The 23536-nt window shown below is 36.6% G+C and overlaps 2 protein-coding genes and 1 long non-coding RNA gene across 4 annotated transcripts; all 3 read left to right on the forward strand.

Moving 5' to 3' along the window:
* The first annotated feature begins 453 nt into the window (after positions 1-453).
* LOC120089057 (cyclin-A1-1-like) lies at positions 454-2148 on the forward strand. The gene is made up of 6 exons (XM_039046484.1): positions 454-762; positions 906-996; positions 1102-1194; positions 1282-1417; positions 1510-1662; positions 1765-2148. Exons 1-6 carry the CDS (start codon positions 454-456, stop codon positions 2009-2011), a joined length of 1029 nt encoding a protein of 342 aa, XP_038902412.1. The 3' UTR covers positions 2012-2148.
* Positions 2149-14989: 12841 nt separating this feature from the next.
* Positions 14990-17476, forward strand: LOC120088301. 2 transcript variants are annotated; one of them, XR_005484893.1, is made up of 6 exons: positions 14990-15284; positions 15379-15444; positions 15528-15619; positions 15705-15769; positions 16435-16579; positions 17066-17476. It is a non-coding gene; the product is annotated as an uncharacterized LOC120088301 (long non-coding RNA). The 2 variants fall into 2 exon arrangements; XR_005484892.1 differs by having other exon boundaries at positions 16435-16552.
* A 4168-nt stretch (positions 17477-21644) lies between these two features.
* Positions 21645-23282, forward strand: LOC120088300 (benzyl alcohol O-benzoyltransferase). Its single transcript, XM_039045501.1, has one exon. It carries the CDS (start codon positions 21711-21713, stop codon positions 23085-23087), a length of 1377 nt encoding a protein of 458 aa, XP_038901429.1. The 5' UTR covers positions 21645-21710; the 3' UTR covers positions 23088-23282.
* The last annotated feature ends 254 nt before the right edge of the window (positions 23283-23536 follow it).

The raw sequence follows: 23536 nt of genomic DNA on the forward strand, positions 1-23536 counted from the left end.
TCGCCTCGGGAGTACTAGACTCTCCCTCAGACGTCATTTTCTGACTCCCTGGATCTATTACCTTCCTCTTTCTTCCCAATGGGTTCTTCCTAACCTCAGGGCCTCTAGCAGGGTCAGTATTCTTGTCTCCTGTCTGTTTGCTCTGTCTGCCACTTTGCCTCGACATTTCCACCTATTAAAATGTACATATGTTAGGGACTCACACTTTAGGGACTTAGACTTATGCATGAATCGTTCCCAAAATCATATGCTCTGATACCAACTTGTCACGCCCCTCCCAAATCACCCTCTTAACCTGGAAGAAGATGTGACGGTAGCAGTTACTAGCCCTATCGCCAGCACTTACCACCTTTATATTCTTACTTAACTCCTAAAGTGCCAACCTAATAAACATTATTAACTTATACAAATAGCTCACATCCAAAAGGCTCAACATAATTTTTATATGATCACATGCATAACAACCATGACACAAAAGGCTCACATCCGATTGTTGTCGTCATCGGTGTTGCTTGGATCTCCGTCGTCGTGGGATTTTCCCATGGTGGGTCATCGTCGCGGGTGTTCTCCGATTGTTTTTCGGTTGGTTTTCGTCGGTGCGTGCGTGTTCTCGGGGTGTTCTTCGTCGGTGTGTGGGTGTTCTTTGCATGGGCGTTCTCCGTTGTTCTTTGCCAGTGCGTGGGTGTTCTCCATTGTTCTTCGCGTGTTCTTCCGGTGGTTGTTCATCGTGGTTGGGCGTTGTTCTTTTGGTTGTTCGTCATGGTTAGGTGTTGTTCTTCGGGTGTTCTCTGGTTGGTTTTCCGATGGTTTTTCGTTGTGGTTGTTCTTTTGATGGGTCAGCTCGCCGTACGTCCAGCTGGTTTCGATCGTAGAGGTGGGTCGCCGGCGTGGATCTATAGATTTAGTTATGGGTTTTGGATGTAGATACCGATTTCATGGATCCCCAACAATGTGCTACAATTTCTTGTGATATTTACAAGCACTTACGAGCATCTGAGGAGATAATCATCTTCTCTTTTTTTTCAGAATTTGAAGTATAATCTAAAGATTTATTTTGAGTTCTTTGTTCTCAAATTCTTTCCATTGTGATGTTATTGGTTCAAGCAAAGAAAAGGCCTTCTACAGATTTCATAGAGAAAATTCAGAAGGAAATAAATTTAAATATGTGTGGCATACTGATTGAATTACTTGTGGGTAACTTTCTTTTGTTGACATTATTGGTTTTCAAAGTCATTTCTTCATTCTTTAAGGTTTGACTATAACTATATAAGTTCCATTTGTAGGTAGCAGAAGAGTATAGGCTCGTGCCAGATACTCTATATTTGACAGTGAACTACATTGATCGATACCTATCAGGAAATTCGATGGATCGGCAACGATTACAGTTGCTTGGTGTTGATTGCATGATGATTGCTTCGTAAGAATCCCAAACCATTAATGGTTTTTTCCCTCTAACTTTCTTTTTGATTTGATAGTCTGATGTTAACTAGTAAGATTGTATTCTTCCAGAAAATATGAAGAGATCTGTGCACCTCAAGTGGAAGAATTTTGTTATATAACTGATAACACATATTTTAAAGAAGAGGTATTGCAAATGGAATCTTCTGTCTTGAACAACTTGATGTTCAAAATGACAGCTCCAACACCAAAATGTTTCTCAAGGTAAGTCAATGCCTATGATGATGTTGGTAACGCTTCTGTTCTTTCACTTTCCTACATTTACTAATGATCTCGTAATTCTGATTTATCGTTCTCGTTGTATAGGCGATTTGTTCGTGCTGCTCAAGGCTCCACCGACGAGGTTTCATCAATGCAGTTGGAATGCTTGGCCAGCTTCCTTGCCGGATTATCTCTTTTAGAATACAATATGCTTTGTTACGCACCATCACTTGTAGCTGCCTCGGCGATCTTCTTGGCAAAGTTCATACTACTTCCAACTAAGAGACCATGGGTATGCCACTCATCTATGTTTTCTTCCCTACCATTTTATATATTCGATCTAGAAATTTAGCTAACAACCTAGAATTGACTAATTTTGACCAATTAGTTCTTATTCCATATAACACAGGGTAAGTAAATACAAGTTCTTTAGTTATTTTTAATTGCATTATATGCTTATTAATATTTCAAACTTGTTGCTTATTATAGTTACCATTGGATATTAGTTGTAATCAATCTACAAGAAAATTTTGTTTATGTTTTGGACTCTATTTGAAGTAAGGTTCAAGAGGATTTTCATGGAGTTATAAATATGTAAGTGTAATTGAACTTTCTTAGCTATTAATTGAAGTATTTATGTTTAACTAATGTTTTCAAACTATTTAGTGGATTGAAAACATGGCAAGCCAAACACGATCTCTAACACCATAAGTCTTCTCCAAAATGGAAACCTGTAAAGGAAAATTTACATTCATATTTTAACAAATTATGTTCATTCAAACATAAGAATAATTGTTTTCAACTTCTTTATATGCAGTGTCCCCGTCAATTAGATTCTATAGGATATGGGTACTATGTGCAAAAGTATATACATAGAATAGTGCATAATCCTACTACTCCCATTACTAGCCCCGTACGTAAATTATTTATTTTTTATATACTAGCTTTACTTTAATAAATGATGTAAACTTATGTTGGGTTTATCTTTTTTTTTTCTTTTTGTATACAAAAAATGCATATACCCAAGGAGAGATTGACGTAATTCGACCCCAATGGGAAAGTTTTGTTTGCCGATTTATGTAAGGATGTACTTCTTGTTTTTTGTCTAAATAGAATATAAATGCTAGCTTAGAATAAATCTTGATAAGTTTTGAGTAAAATATGCTAGGATGTATTTCTTGTTTTTTTTTTTTTTTTTTGTCTATTTTGTCCAGTCTAAATTCACCTACAACGGTGTTCAAAATATTCTGAACAATCATCTCCTAAGATAAGATAAATTACCAGCCTATGAATGTACAACACTTTAACCCTGAGTAGTTATATATAGAAAGATATGAATTGTGGAGATAAAATTTAGAGAAACCATTCTTTATGTTTTTGTGTGTTTTTAAACTGATAAGAAAATCATATATTTAAATACTACTTGTAACCATTCAAATAGTTACCTCATTTGAAGAAAAACATATCTTTCAATCAAGGTTGTGTCATTCTTTACCAAAAAAACATGTTCCCTCATGAAGAGTTGTTGTTTTCAATTTTTTTAAATAATAATTTTATTCATATTTTTAAACTTTTTAACTTTAAATTATAAAATTATTTTTTAAAAAAACAAACGTCAAGATATTCTCATTCAAATGAAAAAGGATTAAAAATGAAGTGTTAAACAATAAAATATTTTCAACATCATTTACCATTCAATTTTATTAGAAAAAATATGAAAAAGAAATAAAAGGGAAAAGAATGTGCAAGCTCTGAGATTCCGACCAAGGTTGTCCTTTATTAAAAAAAAAATTTACATGTTCTCTCGTGAAGAGTTATAGTTTTTTTTTTTTTAATTTTTATAAATAATAATTTTATTAATATTTTCCGACCCCTTTAACCTCCAATTTTGAAATTATTTTTTTTTAAACTTCAAGATATTCTTGTTCGAATAAAAAATTGAGTAAAAATGAAGTGTAAAAATAACAATATTTTCAACAATATTTAGCATTCAAGTTCATATAAAAAATGTAAATCATCGTACTAAAATGGAAGAGAAATAAAAGGGAAAAGAATACGAAGGGTTTTAATCTCGAACATAGACATGAGGGTAATCAACAATCACATGTTTTGACCGTTGGACTACACCAAGAGATCTGAGCATCATTTTTATTAAAAGAGCAATACTTAGCTGCACCTAAATAATTTGCTTCTCATCTTTCTATCCACATAAAAAAAATATATATTTTTTTTTTAAAGAAAATTGCCATGAGGATGTTTTTATTTGGGTGAAGCAAGAGCTACACCATAGATAGGTGCAGGTCATGTTGCATCTAAGTCTTTTCCTTATTGAAATCCAAACAAGGGCAATTTTAAAAAATATAAAGCATTTTGAAAACAATTTTTCTTTTGCAATTTTTGAATATTTTAGGCCTTCTTCAGTAACTATTTTGTTTTTAGTTTTTGTTTTTAAAATTAAGCCTATAGACATTACTTTCACCTTCAAAATTCTTCCTTCTTTTCACCAATGGTATAAAAAACAAAGTCAAATTTTGAGAACTAAAAAAAAGTAGTTTTTAAAAAATTATTTTTGTTTTGAAATTTGGCTAAGAATTCAACCATTATATTTAATAAAGATGCAAATCATTATAAAAAATGTAGAAGAAATAGGCTTAATTTTCAAAAATAAAAATAAAAAACCAAATGATTACTAAAAAGGCCATTTAAAACATTTTTAAAATTGAAAAACTAGAAAACACAAAAACAAATACTCATTTTTTAAAACTCAAAAGCAAAATACGAATTGGTTATAAAACAGCTTCTTAGCTTTTAAAATTGTTTATGAATTTTTGCTTAGAATATAAATGTGTTCTTAGGGTAATTCAAAAATTTATCTAGAAATAAGTACAACTTTTAAAATACACATTAAAAACAAAATTATTATCAAGATGATGATGATGATGATAGCAATTACTAATGAATATTCAAATTGAACTCCATAACAAAATTTCTTTGAATTAGATTAGAAATACCAATGAAATTTCTAATGATACGTTTACATATAAGACGTTGACCATATTAATTAATGAACTACCCATGATATTGCCCTAGTCTGAAAGTGACCCTTCTCAACTACTAAATTATTTCCTAAATTGTTGTTAGAGAGAAGTGTGAATATAAATGGGCCACACACCCCACATGGAAAAACCAAAGAAAGTGTTGTCTTCAAACTAAAAAGTTTGTTAGAATTTGACAAGAAACTCCCACCACAATTTCTGGTACCCTCCTCCCTTAATTCCCATTCAGCCACTTTCCCATTTCATTCTTTCTGAGTTTCTCACCATTTTTACTCTCACACTCACTCTCACAAATCAAACCCAATTATAGCATATTCTCTCTTTTAATTCGATCCCCATGGCTTCTACACTGCACGAACATTCGTCCAACACAACCGTTATACTACACGAATACCGCGTACTCGAACTAAGCGATCACCAAGGTCACGAACACCCCGAACACCACCAACGGTCTCCACAAAATCTTGACAGTGTCGAGTTGAGTATGACACCACCAAGAAGATTACCTTAGTATTCTCAGTGTGAGAATCCAAAGGGTGCGCTCTGTGTGGACTTGGTTTGAGGCAGAAAACCGGAGAAACCACAATCGTGTAAACGATTGAGCAAGTGGGAGAAGGAACAACCTAACGTATAGGTTGATGCCCAATGGTTTAGGAAAAGCTATGCGATCGTTTAGCACATCGCTTAGCTGAGTGTCTATTGACTAAGAACACTCCACAATCATTTAGCTAACTCCAAGTTGTCGCTTAGTAAATCTTATTTACTTGTCAACTATTTATGAGTATTTTTCGAGATTGGAAATCGCAAATTAACTTCTTTCAACCTTAATAAAATTAGGAAAACAATTTTCTTTTTATCTCACGATTACCATGAAACTACCAATAACCTCTCACTCAACTGGTTATCAAAGAAAAAGATATAATTATCTAATAATTAATATTATTATATATATAAATGATAACCAACTTATCATACTATATTTATAACTTATAATTTTAATATTTCATCTCATGAAACATATAAACTTTCTATTCCATGGTACTTAATGTAAATCTCATTTACATTAAACCTCCACTAGATGTATCTCATACACCATAACGATCATATCTTATATAATCGAATTACCTCTTGTCAATTTGAACATTTAAAATCAACACTAAGAACTGATCCTCAAATTGAATCCATTGAGCTCCCAAGGGGACCTTATGGACCTATAGCTCGAAGCTCCAACAATAAGTGAATAACTGACTAAACTCTTTAGTCACGGGTTCACCATCCGTTAACTACCAGGCACCCCACTAAAGACCGACAGCTGAATTGTCCTTACCACAGATATATTATTTGTCCATCTTAACCAATCAACAGTGTGACAACCCTTCACAGATCGCTCGTAAGTACAGCTCAGCCTATAACCATTATGACTCTGTGGTTACATCTAACTCCTTAAGTACCATTGAATCCTCTAATAAACATAAGTCATATTTCTACTATGACTGAGTCCTCTCTTCCAAAGAGAAGTTGTGGCCATTATGTTCAAGCCCCAGAATCAGCCTTTAATGGAGCAATCTATCTACTTACCCCTGTTTTGGGGAAGGAGTGGATTCCATCTTGTGTATTGAGTTCCCAGCTCCCAAATCAGACAAGTCCCCAAAAAGGTAGGTATGTTGAGTTGGCAATTTGGCCACTCTCATCCATACTAATCAAATGACCGCCCTTAAAGGCAGTAGTTCCCAAAACACTCAGGATTGAGGTCGTGTCACCTATGGTCGTTTAAGTGAGATGTAAGTCGCCAGTATCAAAGGCGTTATATACAGAGTCTAGTCATCTCGTGATCCGGTGTTATACAAACTCTTTGTATAGGGCACCCCCGCTCACATGTCTCCACATGAATGGTCAGGATTTACCATCTATAGCAGTTTACAACTCTTGCAAATCTCTACAAAGCGGGTCATATCTGTAGTGTCACAAGGATCGGGTATCCCACCTTAATCCTTATACTACAAACCTATTTAGGTTATCACTTAAGGCATAATCCACTTGTATATCACATATACATGTTTAAGTTTACATAAGATAACCATGGAGCTTTGTTTATTGGATATGAGTAAAAGTCAGAATGAAATAACAGTTATTTTATTCATAAAACAATATGTATAATTACAAACAACGAGACTCTGGGAGAATTAAGACACCAATCCCAACACCAAAGACAAAGAAGCTACAGGCTCTATTCGAGTCACTAGATCACTACTCAAACCAAAAGAAAACAACCATCTATGACTAATGTCCTTTCTATGCCTTTGGATGGGGTCTCTTTTCACACTGAATAAAGTCCACGCCTATAGAAGTATGTTGTAAGACGAAATATTGTGGATGAAAAATAATTATCTAATCATACTCAAGAATGCGATGAGCTTATGGAATTGATTCAAATTGTTAGTCTTGAAAAAAAAATTGAACTTGGGGCCCTACTATCCTCACCTGGTTCGTGAATTCATTGTAAATATTCTCTCAGAATTTGCATAATCAACTAGTCCAGATTTTCAAAAGGTACACATTAGGCAACATACTTTTGCTTTCTCTATTGTTGTGATCAACCAATTTCTTTGACATAATGTGCCTGAAAATGTGAGAAAACAATGTCCTTCTTTAAGAGATTTGGTGTTTGAGTTAACTGGGGGAGCTTGTTCCACTTGGCCACGTAAGGCTTAAATATCTATAGCTGCCTTAAGTGTTAAATATGCTCTTTTGTATAGGATTGGAATTTATAATTGGTGTCCTTCACACAAATCTGATTTGGCAGGAAGGGAAAGTTGAGTCCGAGATTTATTGGACCTTTCGAGGTCCTAGAACGAGTTGGCCCTGTAGCTTACCGTTTAGCTTTGCCCCCAGCACTGTCTTCAGTTCATAATGTCTTCCATGTTTCGATGCTAAGGAAGTATGTGACAAACCCATCCCATGTAGTTGACTACGAGCCCATACAGTTGAATGACAACTTGAGCTACGAGGAGAAGCCCATAGAGATCCTCACCAGAGAGGTAAAAACATTGCGCCGCCAAAAAATTGCTTTTGTGAAAGTCCTGTGGCAGAATCACCAGTTCAGGGAAGCTACCTGGGAGCGAGAGGATGAGATGAAGGCCTAATACCCGGAGCTTTTTCAAGGATGAAATTTCGAGGATGAAAGTTCTTTGAAAGGGGAAAGAATATAACACCATGCACATTTTATTTAATAATAGTGTAATTTCAGTAACTTTATTATTTAAAAATTCAGTAATTGTCATTAGTTGGAGGGCATTTTTGGAATTTTGGACTTCAAGTATAAGTACGGGAATTTAAGTGTTGGCGTAAAAATTATTCAATTTTTGAAATTCAATTTGAAATTTAATGGAAGGAATTAATTTTCTTTTGAAAAGGAAAGGAAATAAATAGTATAAAGTAGATTAAGGAAATGATTTAAATGTAATTATACTATTTCCTTTTTATTGTTGTTGTTGTTGTTGTTGTTGTTGTTGTTGTTGTTGTTGTTGTTGTTGTTGTTGTTGTTGTTGTTGTTGTTGTTGTTGTTGTTGTTGTTGNTTGTTGTTGTTGTTGTTGTTGTTGTTGTTGTTGTTGTTGTTGTTGTTGTTGTTGTTGTTGTTGTTGTTGTTGTTGTTGTTGTTCTTGTTGTTCTTGTTCTTCTTGTTCTTCTTGTTGTTCTTGTTGTTCTTGTTGTTCTTGTTGTTATTGTTGTTGTTATTGTTGTTGTTGTTCTTCTTGTTGTTATTGTTATTGTTATTCTTGTTCTTCTTGTTGTTATTGTTATTCTTGTTCTTCTTGTTGTTATTGTTATTGTTCTTCTTGTTGTTATTGTTATTCTTGTTATTCTTGTTGTTATTGTTATTGTTCTTCTTGTTGTTATTGTTATTCTTGTTCTTCTTGTTGTTATTGTTCTTCTTGTTGTTATTGTTGTTATTGTTGTTATTGTTCTTATTGTTCTTATTGTTCTTATTGTTATTATTGTTATTATTGTTGTTATTATTATTATTGTTATTATTATTATTGTTATTATTCTTCTTGTTATTATTCTTGTTATTATTATTCTTGTTATTATTCTTATTCTTATTTTTCTTATTCTTATTATTCTTATTGTTATTCTTATTGTTATTATTATTGTTATTATTATTGTTATTATTATTGTTATTATTATTATTCTTATTATTGTTATTATTGTTATTATTGTTATTATTATTATTATTGTTATTTAAATATGCACATAGACACTTGAATGCTAGTATGAGATAGTATGTGTTTCCATATGATTGTATCTGATCTGCTGATGTGAGGTATACATGTATGCTCTAGAACTATGATGTTAAGGTATACATGTATATTGTAAAACCATGCTATTGAGGTATATGTGTATGTGGTAGAGCCATGGTATTGAGGATTACATGTATGTCATAGATTCGTACGGTGGTGATTTTGATGTTGAGACTATGTGAATGTCCTTACTGATTAGTTAGATGTCCATTAGATTTTATGTCTCCCTTGGGATTTACCAGTTTGTGTCTCCTTCGGGATTCACCAGTCTGTGTTTCCTTCGGGATTCACCAGTTTGTGTCTCCTTCGGGATTCACCAGAGGTAGTGGGCATACTTAACTACAGTAGGATAGGACTCAGTCTCCTTCTTATTTCATGTGTATATGTGTTAGAGGTGGGTATCTAGAGGACATAGATGCTCAGCCTGACTCCAGTAGTGGGGTTACTTACTGAATATTTTATACTCATTCTTTCTCATGTTGTTGTTTCAGGTAAGGGTAGAGATGCACCAGTGATGGACAAGAGGAATTCATGATCAAGCCACTGGGACTAATTTTTTTTATGCTTCCACATCATGAGATTTAGAGTTCTTTTCATGTTTCTCTTAATGTTAGTTTTGACGTTTGAAACTTGTTAGTAAGAATTTTTTTTTTTCATACTTATTTATTTACCTTTATGATTTATGGGTAACTTATTTTTGTTTTTAACGTTTACATTTAATAAAGAACTTTTGAACTTCCTTATCTATTTAGCATTTATTTCAACATAAAGGAGTATCGTTTTAAATGTCATGCATGCATGTATTTTAGTAACGGCCTAACTTAAATCCTACGGGGTCGGGTCGTGACAGTAGGTATCAAAGCCCATGTTTTGGGTTCTATAGACTAACTTACTATGTAAGTCTAGATAGTCCCTGTGGCCCAATAACGGATTCCTCGTCATCGCCAGGTACGTTCTACTAATGAAAGTTTCATTGCATATATGAGAACAGTAATGTAGTGTTTTAAATGCATTATGTTTGAGAAAGACCCAGAAATAGTTAGTTAACATACGAATTTATGATAGAACATGGAACCTAAACCTAGAACAAGAAAGACAGTTAGAGAAGAAAAGCAAGCAGAGATAGCTGAAAGTAGCCAGACTGCTCTGACAGCTCCAATTCCACCTATGACCCAAGTTGATGAAAAGGAAATGGAAGCCAAAATTAGTGAAGCTGTTGCAACCGCTTTAATAGGAAAGCTGCAGGAACTAATCCGTAGCATGATGGCAGGACAGCCCGCCCAGACCCAGGCTCAGAAGGAATCGGTGCCACTCGAGCCGTTACAACAGACCCATTAACTCAAAGATGGATCGTTGAGAGACTTCCGGAAGTATGACCCTCGCCCCTTTGATGGATCGTTAGGGGACCCCATCAATGCAGAGATGTGGCTGTCATCTATTGAGACAATATTCCGTTTTATGAGGTGCCCGCAAGAGCACAAGCTTAAATGCGCAGTCTTCATGCTGACTGGTAACGTGGAAATCTGGTGGCGTTCAGCAGAAAAGATGATTGATACTAGTGGTGAACTTGCAACCTGGGAGAAGTTCAAGGAACACTTTTATGAGAAGTACTTTTCAGCCAACACCCGATACAATAAACAGGCAGAATTCTTGAACTTGAGGCAGGGGGTTATGTTGGTGGATGAATATGAGCAGGAATTCGATAAGCTGTCTCGCTTTATTCCTGAACTAGTAGCCACCCAGGCAGCAAGAACTGAGAGATTTATCAGGGCCTGAGGAGCAGACTGCGAGGGATGGTGCATGCCTTGGATCTCAAGACATATGCTGCGGCATTACGGGCTGCCATGAGGATTGATGCCGACTCCCAGGTGGGAGAGGAATACAGGAGGTCGCTCAGGATTGGGACCTCCACAAAGCAGAAAAGGAAGGCCGAACATAGGGCTCCTGAACATCAGCAAAGGAGCCAGAACATAGTGAATGTTCCACGTCAGTAGGGACAATAGGGTTCCCAGGCTGTAACTGACAGGGAGAACAGGCCGATATGTACCACTTGTGGTAAGCAACACTAAGGACGTTGTCTAGCCGGCTCTGGGATTTGTTTCCGATGTGGCCAAAAGGGGCATATGTCAGATAGAAGCCCGAGGAGGAATGCGCCTGAGCACAGAGGCCAGCCCGTAAGTTCATTCCAGGGAGGCCCGAGCCGCCAACAACAGTAGGGGAGGGTATTTTCCACCACTCGACGTGGAGTCCGAAAAGTCAAGCACCATGGTGACAGGTACACTTCCCATTTTGGGACACCATGCTCTTGTTTTATTTGACTCTAGCTCTTCGCACTCATTTATATCTGCTGTATTTGTGAGGCCTGCCATGTTAGACTCAGAACCTTTGCCATTTGCATTGTCCATTTCCACTCCATCAGAAGAGATCATGTTAGCTACAGAAAAGATAAAACCATGTCAGGTAGAGGTAGCCAATCGCGCATTAGATGTAACCCTGATAATTTTAGACATGTGCGATTTTGATGTTATATTGGGCATGGATTGGTTAGCTGCTAATCATTCCAGCATAGATTGCTCCCATAAGAAGGTCATCTTTAACCCTCCTAAGGAGCCAGTTTTAAGTTTAAAGGGGTTGGGACCGTAGTCCTACCCAAAGTGATATCCGCATTGAAGGCCAGTAGACTATTTGACCAAGGAGCCTGGGGCTTTATGGCCAGTGTGGTAGACACTAAAGAGAATGAAGTCACCTAGACTTCAGAGCCAATAGTGAGAGATTTTTCAGATGTTTTTCCAGAAGATCTTCCCGGACTACACCCGCAGCGGGAGATAGATTTTGTCATTAAATTGAAGCCAGGAACAACCCCTATTTCGAAGGCTCCATACAGGATGGCCCCGGCAGAGTTGAAGGAACTGAAGGTCCAATTGTAGGAGTTGTTGGACAAGGGTTTCATACGCCCTAGCGTGTCACCATGGGGTGCACCTATTTAGTTTGTGAAAAAGAATGATGGATTGTTACATCTGTGCATTGATTACAGAGAGTTGAACAAGGTGACCGTCAAGAACAAGTATCCCCTTCCCAAGATCAATGATTTGTTTAACCAGTTGTAGGGAGCTACGGTATTCTCTAAGATTGATCTCCGATCAGGATACCACCAGCTAAAAATAAAGGATAGTGACATACCCAAGACAGCTTTTCGTTCGAGGTATGGACATTATGAGTTCATAGTGATGTCGTTCGGTCTAACAAATGCACCAGCAGTGTTCATGGATTTGATGAATAGGGTGTTCAAGGAAGTCCTTAACACCTTCGTGATTATTTTTATTGATGACATCTTGATTTATTCCAAGATAGAAGCCGAGCATGAGGAGCATTTGCGGAAAGTTTTGGAGACGTTGAGGGCTAATAAGCTATATGCTAAGTTTTCTGAATGTGAATTTTGGTTGAAGTAGGTGTCTTTCCTAGGGCATGTAGTATCGAAGGAAGGTGCCTCTGTGGATCCTACAAAGGTTGAGGCAGTTACCAGTTGGGCTCGTCCAACCACAGTCAGTAAGGTGTGCAGTTTTCTGGGGTTAGAAGGCTACTTAGACGATTTGTAAAATACTTCTCTCGCATAGTCGCCCCATTAACTCAGTTGACTTGAAAGGGAGCAACATTTGTTTGGAATGAGGCTTGTGAAAAAAATTTCCAGAACCTCAAGCAGAGGCTGGTTTTAGCCCCAGTTCTTACAGTACCGGATGGATCAGGTGGTTTTTGTCATTTACAGTGATGTGTCCAAGAAGGGTTTGGGATGTGTATTGATGCAGCAGGGTAGAGTAGTTGCTTATGCTTCACGTCAGTTAAAGAAACATGAACAGAATTATCCCATGCATGACTTGGATTTAGCAGCAGTAGTTTTTGCTCTCAAGATCTGGAGACATTACTTATATGGAGAGAAGATACAGATCTTCACCGACCACAAGAGTTTGAAGTACTTTATCACTCAGAAAGAGTTAAACATGAGGCAAAGAAGGTGGTTGGAACTGGTGAAGGATTATGACTGTGAAATTTTATACCACTCGAAAAAGTAAATATAGTGGCAGATGCTTTAAGCAGAAAGGTGGCCCATTCAGTAGCCTTTATTACTAGACAGACTCACTTGTGAAGGGAACTGGAGGGGGTAGAGATTGCAGTGGCTATGGGAAGGGTCACGGCACAGTCAGCACAGTTGTCGGTGCGACCGAGTCTAATGCAGAAGATTATTGATGCGCAGCGAGACGACCCTTATCTGGAAGAGAGAGTTCGTAGGGTGGAGTCAGGGCAAGATTGTGAATTCTCAGTTTCAGTAGAAGGTGGCCTCCTTTATTAAGGGCTTCTATGCGTGTCAGCAATTAGTGACATTAAAGATAAGTTGTTGTTAGAGGCTCATAGTTCCTTGTTTTTTATTCACCCTGGTAGCACCAAGATGTATCGGGACCTGAAATGTTACTACTGGTGGAATGATATGAAAAGAGAGGTTGCAGAGTTCGTCAGTAAGTTCTTGGTGTGCCAGCAGGTGAAAGCCCCGAGGCAGAAGTCAGCAGGCTTGTTACAACCATTAAGTGTGCTATAATGGAAGTGAGAGCATGTATCTATGGACTTCATCATGGGGTTGCCTCGGACAGTCAAAGGTTTCACTGTGATATGGGTCGTTGTAGACAGACTTACGAAGTTAGCACATTTCATACCTGGAAAGCCCACCTTTTCAGTGAATAAGTGGGCACAAATATACATGAAGAATGTGGTAAGATTGCATGGAGTGCCCGTGTCCATCGTGTCAGACAGAGACCCTCGTTTCACGTCTAACTTCTAGAAAAGTCTCTAGGCAGCTTTGGGGACCTGGTTAGACTTCAGTACAGCTTTCCACCCTTAGACTGATGGGCAGACAGAGAGATTGAACCAGATACTGGAAGACATGTTGCGTGCTTGTGCCATAGAGTTTTCAGGAAGCTGGGATGCTCACTTGCATTTAATGGAGTTTTCTTATAATAATAGCTACCAGTTCACTATTGGGATGTCACCCTTTGAGGGCTTATATGGGAAGAGTTGCAAGTCCCCTGTGTGTTGGGATGAGGTAGGAGAGAGGAAATTGTTAGGACCTGAATTGGTGCAAACCACAAATGAGGTGATACAGAAGATCAGGGCTCGTACACAAACAACATAGAGCAGACAGAAGAGTTATGTCGATGTAAGACTTAAGGACCTGCAATTTGAGACTGGTGTGAAAGTGTTCTTAAAAGTGGTACCCATGAAAGGTATCCTGAGGTTTGGCAGGAAGGGAAAGTTGAGTCTGAGATTCATTGGACCTTTCAAGGTCCTAGAACGAGTTGGCCCTGTAGTTTACCGTTTGGCTTTTCCCCCAGCACTGTCTTCAGTTCATAATGTCTTCCATGTTTCGATGCTAAGGAAGTATGTAACAGACCCGTCCCATGTAGTTGACTACGAGCCCTTACAGTTGAATGACAACTTGAGCTACGAGGAGAAGCCCATAGAGATTCTTGCTAGAGAGGCAAAAACATTGCGCCGCCGAGAAATTGCTTTTGTGAAAGTCCTGTGGCAGAATTACCAGTTCAGGGAAGCTACCTGGGAGCAAGAGGATGAAATGAAGGCCTGTCTCTTATACACATCTAGATGTGTATAAGAGACAGGGAACGAGTTGGCCTCGTAGCTTATCGTTTGGCTTTTCCCCCAGCACTGTCTTCAGTTCATAATGTCTTCCATGTTTCGATGCTAAGGAAGTATGTGACAGACCCGTCCCATGTAGTTGACTACGAGCCCTTACAGTTGAATGACAACTTGAGCTACGAGGAGAAGCCCATAGAGATTCTTGCTAGAGAGGAAAAAACATTGCGCCGCCGAGAAATTGCTTTTGTGAAAGTCCTGTGGCAGAATTACCAGTTCAGGGAAGCTACCTGGGAGCTGTCTCTTATACACATCTAGATGTGTATAAGAGACAGAGTCTGAGTCGCCCACGACGATGCCGCTCCAGCCTTCTGACCACCGCACACCGTCGCCGTCTCCCAGTAGCTTGAGTCGTTGCCGCCTCTAGACAGTTTCTCCACCATCGATCGTGCCGATCTCGCCCAGCCGGTCTGAGTCGCCCACGCCGCCACAGCTCCAGCCTCCTGACCACCGCACACCGTCGCCCTCTCCTAGCAGCTTGAGTTGCTGCCGCCTCCAACTGGTTTCTCCACCGTCCATCGTCGCGCTGCTTATCTTCTGTTGCGTGGGTCTTCGTCGGACTCTTAGATTTTGGTAAGATCTATTTTGTTGTTGGATTTCTTGAAAGATTTTGGATGCCCGCTAAGTTGGAATAAAGATTAAATTAGTCGCAGTATTTTGATTTTAGATTTGAGCTTGGGAAATTACAACAGCGACTGTCCAGTGGATTCGAGATCGTTCGACAAGAGTTTTGGTAAGAGTTATGGTCCTTATTGTTGGTTTATGGGCACGCTTTAATTACTAAATTAAGTTTGACTTAACTCTTGTATCTTTAAGGTTCCAAGTCGTCGTCCATTGGGATTTAAAATCTGTTAGAAGGAGATTTTGGAGTCAAAATCTTGGGAGTGGTTGTTGATCAAGTTCTTTGGGTAACCTTTTGGGTATTTTGGATTTGAATCTGAGATTTCGCGATTATTTTTTAACTGAAATTTAATGGTTGTATTCGTATGTTAGGGTCGTTACTTCAAATCGCTGTCATCGTTTGGTTGTCTAATTTTATCTGTGGAATTTCGATTAAGGTAAGTAATCTTACTACTGGAACTGCCCACGGGCCAGGCTTTAGTTGTATGCTAGCATGATAAGTGTATGTTATGGTAAAATGTTAGTATGATCTGAATCAAAGCATGTTCTGGCACGAGGTCTGAATTATTTAAATATGCACATAGACACTTGAATGCTAGTATGAGATGGTATGTGTTTCCATATGATTATATCCAATCTGTTGATGTGAGTTATACATGCATGTTGTAGAACTATGATGTTAAGGTATACATGTATGTTGTAGAACCATACTGTTGAGGTATATGTGTATGTGGTAGAGCCATGGTATTGAGGATTACATGTATGTCATAGATTCGTACGATGGTGATTTTGATGTCAAGACTGTGTGAATGTCCTTACTGATTAGTTAGATGCCCTTTAGATTTTGTGTCTCCTTCGGGATTCACCAGTCTGTATTTCCTTCGGGACTCACCAGTTTGTGTTTCCTTCGGGATTCACCAATTTGTGTCTCCTTCGGGATTCACCAGAGGTAGTGGGCATATTTAACTCTGTCTCCTTCTTGTTTCATGTGTATATGTGCCAGAGGTGGGTATCTAGAGGACATAGATGCCCAGCTTAGCCCCAATAGTGGGGTTACTTACTGAGTATTTTATACTCATTCTTTCTCATGTTGTTGTTTCAGGTAAGGGTAGTGATGCACTAGCGATGGATAAGAGGAATTCATGATCGAGCCACTGGGACTAGTTTTTTTTACGCTTCCGCATCATGAGATTTAGAGTTCTTTTCATATTTCTCTTAATGTTAGTTTTGGCGTTTGAAACTTATTAGTAAGAATTGTTTTTTTTTTTTTCATATTTAAATATTTACCTTTATGATTTATGGGTACCCTATTCTTGTTTTTAACGTTTGCATTTAATAAAGAACTTTTGAACTTCCTTGTCTATTTAGCATTTAATTCAACATAAAGGAGTGTCATTTTAAATGTCATGCATGCATGTATTTTAGTAATGGCCTAACTTTTGTCCTGGGGGTCGGGTTGTTACAGGAAATATTTGTCTATGATATTTAGTCCTATTTGTTCCTTTTTTGAAGTGCAGCCTTTTATTATTTGTAAGAAATAATGATTGGATTCAATCATTTAAAGTGAGTTTTGAAATCATTTTAGAGTTGTCGCATTTGTTTAATTGAGCAAGACATTTTCTGTACTTTAGCCAAACTATTCTACATTGTGTTCTTGCTCGTTTGCTCACTATTCCATTGTGCATGTTCTTCCTTTGTTGAACGCAATACTTAGAAGAGTTTCACAATCTTAGGGGGAGTCTAAGCCATCACTGACAGAGAAGGGATTCTCAGTCTTAAGGGATTACTAATACTCAACTTCCGAGAAGAAGTTCTCTATCTTAGGAAAATCTAAGATTTTTCAGTTAAGGGAGTTCACTGATCCAAGAGGAAGATAATCAAATTGAGAGGAGTCTCACACACTTTCGGGTGTCAAAGTGGAGCCTAAGTTCAGTTGAAAGGGAGTCTCACATCTAAGGGGAGCCTAGGTGATCTGTGAGTTAAGCTCTATGTGAGCCACTGTAGTAGTTGGTATACTACAGATAAATACCATGTTGTAAACTGCTTAACTTTTTAATATTAGTGGATTATTTTTCCTGGGCACTTTGCCCCCCAGATGTAGGCGTTTATCATCAAACTGGGTTGCCAATTGTTGCGTTTCTTTACTTGTTTACTTGTTGTTGGTATTTTTGTCAGTACTTTCTGTTTAACGTCCGTATATTGAGTAACAAGTTATTCTATTGCATTTTTCAACCGTATAATTCGAAGTTTGTGGTAAACAATCACTATGTCAAGAAGTAGTAGAGTATGGTAGAAGGTTGAGATATGGTAATGGTTCAGTAGTTATAGAATGTTAGTTTGGTGAAGAATCAGGATTATGAACAACAATATTAGTGGCAAAAATAAGAAATTATATTAGGAATAATGGATTGTGGGGGAGTAGGAGAATTAGAAAGATGTGAGGAAGAGGTTTGAACAAAAGGAATAACATGTTCATCAAGGACAATATGTTTGGAAATATAGAATTTTGCTTTGGATGGATCATAGCACAAATATCCTTGGTAGCCACTGTGTAGCACAATATTGAAATTTATTTGATTATAACGTCTAAGAAGAGGATCACAAGTACAACCAAAAATACGAAGGAAAGAATAATCAAGAAGAGAATAATATAATCATTTAAAGGGAGACTTGTTACCAACTTTTTTTGTTATCTATGGTGCTTAACGATCATGCCAAATTTTGGACAAGAAAAAACGCACCAAACCTTCACATGACAGCAACAGTAAATTTATAAGAAGAGATGACCTACGAAACAAAGAAAAATAACTCTAGAGCCAAAGTTAGAGATCATAATTGTAGAATGAAGAAAAATCGGAATTTTTAGTTTTCAACTAAGATCTAGATTCCAGATTAAGCTCCCTCACATGAAGTTATAATTACGTATTTATATGGAGAATGAGATAGAGTTCACCTTTTCCTCTTATGATAAGGATGAAATGGATCTTTCCTAATTCTAATCAATTAGGATTAGATATGATAAGATAACTGAATTAGCTAGCACTTGACCTATTTGAATTAAGTCCATATTATCTTATAATTACCTTCACTTATTTTCCTTGATTTTTTACCTATTTCGTCAGTCTAAATTCACGGCCACAACATTAGCCCCTCTTCTAAATTGAAATCCATGGTTTAGTTTTTTTAATTGTTATAAGTTGGACATTTGGAACTCAATTTTACAATACTATTTTCTTAGAGCACACAATTTTACAAAGATTAAAAAAAAAAAAAAAAAAAAAAAAGAAGATTATAACAAAATAGCTATGTATATTTTAGTTAACAATTAATAGGATGAGATTTAAACAAATTCGCTAATAATTTTCAATGTAGGGTCAGGAAAATTTCAAGTTTGAAATAAAACTTATTTGGAATTTCGTATTCTGATAAAAATCTTCAAGGTTAAAAGGCGCTTTATTTTTTCTTCCAATCTAAGCCCTCAGTATTTTGCATATATGTCATGATCTTGTTTGTTCTAGCGTGTAAGATTTCCTTTTTTGTTGGTTCTTAACAATGGGTTACATTATCCGATGTCTTTTACCATAAGATACTTTTTTTTTCCTTTGGAATCTCTCTTTTCTTTGGTTTATGACTTTATGGATGTGAAATTCCCGATGTCTTTTACCACATGACTTTTTCCTTAAGCTAAATTGCAAACAAGTTCAAGTGGCCTTGATTTCATAATTTTGGAATAGAAAGGGAAAGCACTTTCATCTCCACAAACGGTCCCAGCTGTTGATACCAAATTTTAGCAAAGGAAAAACATACCTAACCTTCACGTGACATCAATAGTAGATTTGTGATTTGGGGAAGAGATAACCTGCAAAACAAAGAAAAATAACTCTGATACTAAAGTTAGAAATCAGAATTGTAGAATAGAGAAAAAGTCAGAAGTTTAAGTTCTAGAATAAGATCTAGAACCCATATCAAGTTCTAGTTTTTGTAACCTCATATGGAGAGTTATAATTATGTATTTATAGGAGGAATGAGATAAAGTATACATTTTTCTCTTATAATAAGGATGAGATGGATATTTCCTAATCTTAATAAATGAAGATTAGATATGATAAGCTAATTAATTAGTTAGCACTTGACTTATTTGAATTAAGTGCACATTATCTTGTATTTATCTTCACTTATCTTTTTTTGGTATATTTTTTCTGGTCTAAATTCACCCACAACAGTGTTCAAAGTGTCCGAACAATTGTCTCCCAAAATAATATAAATTACTAGCCTATAAATGCACAACAGTTTAGCCATGAGTAGTTATATATAGAAAGATATGAATTGAGGAGATGACATTTAGAGAAACCATTCTTTATGTTTTTGTGAAAAAAACCATATATTTATATACTATTTGTAATCATTCAAATAGTTACCTCATTTGAAGAAAAACATATCTTTCAATCAAGGTTGTGTCGTTCTTTACCAAAAAAAACATGTTCTCTCGCGAAGAGGTGTTGTTTTCCATTTTTTTAAATAATAATATTATTTATATTTTTCAACTATTTTAACTTTATATTCTAAAATTATTTCTTTAAAAACAAACGTGAAGATATTCTCATTAAAATAAAAAAAGGATTAAAAATGTAGTGTTAAACAATAAATTATTGTCAACATCATTTACCATTCAATTTTATTAGAAAAAGAAGTGTAACTGTCATAATCAAATGAAAAAGAATGTGCAAGCTCTGAGATTCGAACCAAGGTTGTCCTTTATTAAAAAAAAAATACATGTTCTCTCATGTGTTTTTTTTATATAAATAATATTTTTATTCATATTTTCCCACCCCTTTAACTTTCAATTTTGAAATTATTTCTTTTAAACCTCAAGATATTCATGTTCAAATAAAAAAATTGAGTAAAAATGAAGTGTAAAAAATAACAATATTTTGAACAATATTTAGCATTCAAGTTCATATTAAAAAATGTAAATCTTCGTACTAAAATGGAAGAGAAATAAAAGGGAAAGGAATGCGAAGGGTTTTAATCTCGAACACAGACATGGGTGATTGACAATAACATGTCTCGACCGCTGGACTACACCAAAAGATCTAAGCATCACTTTTATTGAAAGAGCAATACTTAGCTGGACCTAAATAATATGCTCCTCATCTTTCTACCCACAAAAAACAATTAATTCTTTTTAAAAAAATTACAACATGGATGTTTTTATTTGGGTGTAGCAGGAGCTACACCATAGATAGGTGCAGCCATAGATAGGTGCAGCCCGTGCTGCATCAATGTTTTTTCCTTATTGAAATTCAAACAAGGGCAATTTCCAAAAACAAAAAACATTTTGAAAACGATTTTTCTTTCTTTTGCAATTTTTGAACATTTTAGGCCTCATTCAATAACTATTTTGTTCTTAGTTTTTATTTTTAAAATTAAGTCTATGGGCATTACTTCCACCTCCAAAATTCTTCCTTCTTTTCACCAATATTTTAAAAACAAAGCCAAATTTTGAGAACTAAAAAAAATAGTTTTCAAAAAGTTATTTTTGTTTTTGACATTTAACTAAGAATTCAACTATTATACTTAACAAAGATGCAAATCATTGCAAAAATGTGAAAGAAATAAGTTTGATTTTCAAAAATAAAAACAAATGATTACCAAAAGGGGCCTTTAAAACATTTTTAAAATTGAAAAAATAGAAAACACAAAACAAATAGACTCATTTTTTAAAAACAAAAAAGCAAAATACAAACTGACTATCAAACAGCTTCTTAATTTTTAAAAAGCTTGATTTTGTTTATGAAATTTTGCTTAGAATACAAATGTGTTCTTAGGGCAAGTCAAAAATTTATCCTCTATATATGTATATATATTGTATAGAAATAAGTACCAACTTTTGAAATTCACATCAAAAACAAAATTATTATCAAAATGATGATGATGATGATAGCAATTACTAATGAATATTCAAATTGAACTCCATAACAAAATTTCTTTGAATTAGATTAGAAATACCAATGAAATTTCTAATGATACGTTTACATATAAGACGTTGACCATATTAATTAATGAACTACCCATGATATTGCCCTAGTCTGAAAGTGACCCTTCTCAACTACTAAATTATTTCCTAAATTGTTGTTAGAGAGAAGTGTGAATATAAATGGGCCACACACCCCACATGGAAAAACCAAAGAAAGTGTTGTCTTCAAACCAGAAAGTTTGTTGGAATTTGACAAGAAACTCCCACCACAATTTCTGGTACCCTCCTCCCTTAATTTCCCATTTCTTTCCCTCTATAAATTCCTCACCATTTTTACTCTCACACTCACTCTCACAAATCAAACCCAATTATAGCATATTCTCTCTTTTAATTCGATCCCCATGGCTTCTTCTCTTGTGTTTCATGTTCAAAGGTCCCAACCTCAACTGGTTGCTCCTGCTAAGCCTACTCCTCATGAGTTCAAGCAACTTTCTGATATTGATGACCAAGAAGGCCTTCGCTTCCAAATTCCGGTTATTCAATTCTACCGTCATGATCCCCGCATGGCCGGGACCGACCCGGCTCAGGTTATTAAGGATGCCATTGCGAAGACGTTGGTGTTTTACTATCCGTTTGCCGGTCGGCTAAGGGAAGGGCCTGGAAGGAAGCTGTTTGTTGAGTGTACGGGTGAAGGCGTTTTGTTTATTGAAGCGGATGCAGATGTGAGTTTGGAAGAGTTTGGTGATGCGCTTCAGCCTCCGTTTCCTTGTTTGGAAGAGCTTCTTTTTGATGTTCCCAACTCTAGTGGAGTTCTCGACTGCCCGTTATTGCTCATCCAGGTGACGAGGCTTAAGTGTGGTGGTTTTATCTTTGCTCTTCGTTTGAACCATACCATGAGTGATGCTGCTGGTCTTGTTCAATTCATGATGGCTGTTGGTGAGATGGCTCGTGGCGCAACTGCTCCGTCGATTCTTCCAGTATGGCAAAGGGCTCTCTTAAATGCAAGGGATCCACCAAAAGTTACATGTCATCATCGCGAGTATGATGAAGTTGCTGACACTAAAGGCACCATCATCCCGCTCGATGACATGGCACATCGGTCCTTTTTCTTCGGCCCATCCGAGATCTCCGCTATTCGTAACGCCTTACCTAGCCACCTCCGCCAATGCTCCTCCTTCGAGGTCCTCACTGCTTGCCTCTGGCGCTTCCGCACTATATCTCTCCAACCCGATCCCGAAGAGGAAGTACGAGTACTCTGCATCGTCAACTCCCGCACCAAGTTCAACCCGCCATTGCCCACGGGATATTACGGCAACGCGTTTGCTTTTCCAGTGGCGCTCACAACTGCAGGGAAGCTTTGTCAAAACCCACTTGGGTATGCTTTGGAATTAGTCCGAAAGGCTAAGGCCGACGTGACAGAGGAGTACATGAAGTCTGTGGCGGATCTTATGGTGATGAAAGGGCGCCCTCATTTCACTGTGGTGAGGTCGTACCTTGTGTCAGACGTGACGAGAGCGGGGTTCGAGGATGTGGACTTCGGGTGGGGGAAGGCTGCGTACGGAGGACCGGCGAAAGGAGGCGTTGGAGCGATCCCGGGCGTGGCGAGCTTTTATATACCATTCAAGAACAAGAAGGGAGAGAGAGGAATTTTGGTGCCTCTATGTTTGCCTGCTCCAGCTATGGAAAGATTTGTGGAAGAACTTGATGCTTTGTTGAAGAAAGGACAGCCCATTGGAGTTGAAAATCAGAAGCCATTGTTCATTACGTCTGCTCTTTAATTAGGAAAATTTGTAATACTGATAAACCTTCAAAAAAAAGAACTCTTGATTATTAGTAGAAGCTACACAAATAAAAAGAAGAATATGTGTATTTTAAGGTTTGTAATTTATGAAATTTTGGGTTAATTTGTAGCTTAATACGTGTTAATTAATTAGTTTGGATTTATATTATGGGAAAGGCATCGACTATCAACATTTTTTTGTTTTCTCTTTTTGAACAAGTTCTCGACAAACTTTACACGCAAGCAAAATTCAAGTAAGGATTTTTTTGGTATACTATGTTCAACTAATTGTTTTATATATTATCTCTTTTATTTTTTATTTTCTAATTCTAAATTTATGACTATTTCGTATATTTTTAAAAAGTTAAAATAAAATTCAAAATGATCTTAAATTCTATGATTTGAAATTTGAAAAATGATTTTAAGTTCATTATTTTATTTCGAACA

Source organism: Benincasa hispida, chromosome 10 (assembly GCF_009727055.1).
Source record: "Benincasa hispida cultivar B227 chromosome 10, ASM972705v1, whole genome shotgun sequence".
Lineage (NCBI taxonomy): Eukaryota > Viridiplantae > Streptophyta > Magnoliopsida > Cucurbitales > Cucurbitaceae > Benincasa > Benincasa hispida.

Excerpts from the sequence above, each read along its gene's own strand:
- LOC120089057 (XM_039046484.1), top strand. The coding sequence starts at position 454 with ATGCATAACAACCATGACACAAAAGGCTCACATCCGATTGTTGTCGTC. Across the intron at positions 763-905 it reads TCTTTTGGTTGTTCGTCATG|TTATGGGTTTTGGATGTAGA; the intron begins GTTAGGTGTTGT and ends CTATAGATTTAG. Across the intron at positions 1,663-1,764 it reads ACACCAAAATGTTTCTCAAG|GCGATTTGTTCGTGCTGCTC; the intron begins GTAAGTCAATGC and ends CTCGTTGTATAG.
- LOC120088300 (XM_039045501.1), top strand. The coding sequence starts at position 21,711 with ATGGCTTCTTCTCTTGTGTTTCATGTTCAAAGGTCCCAACCTCAACTG.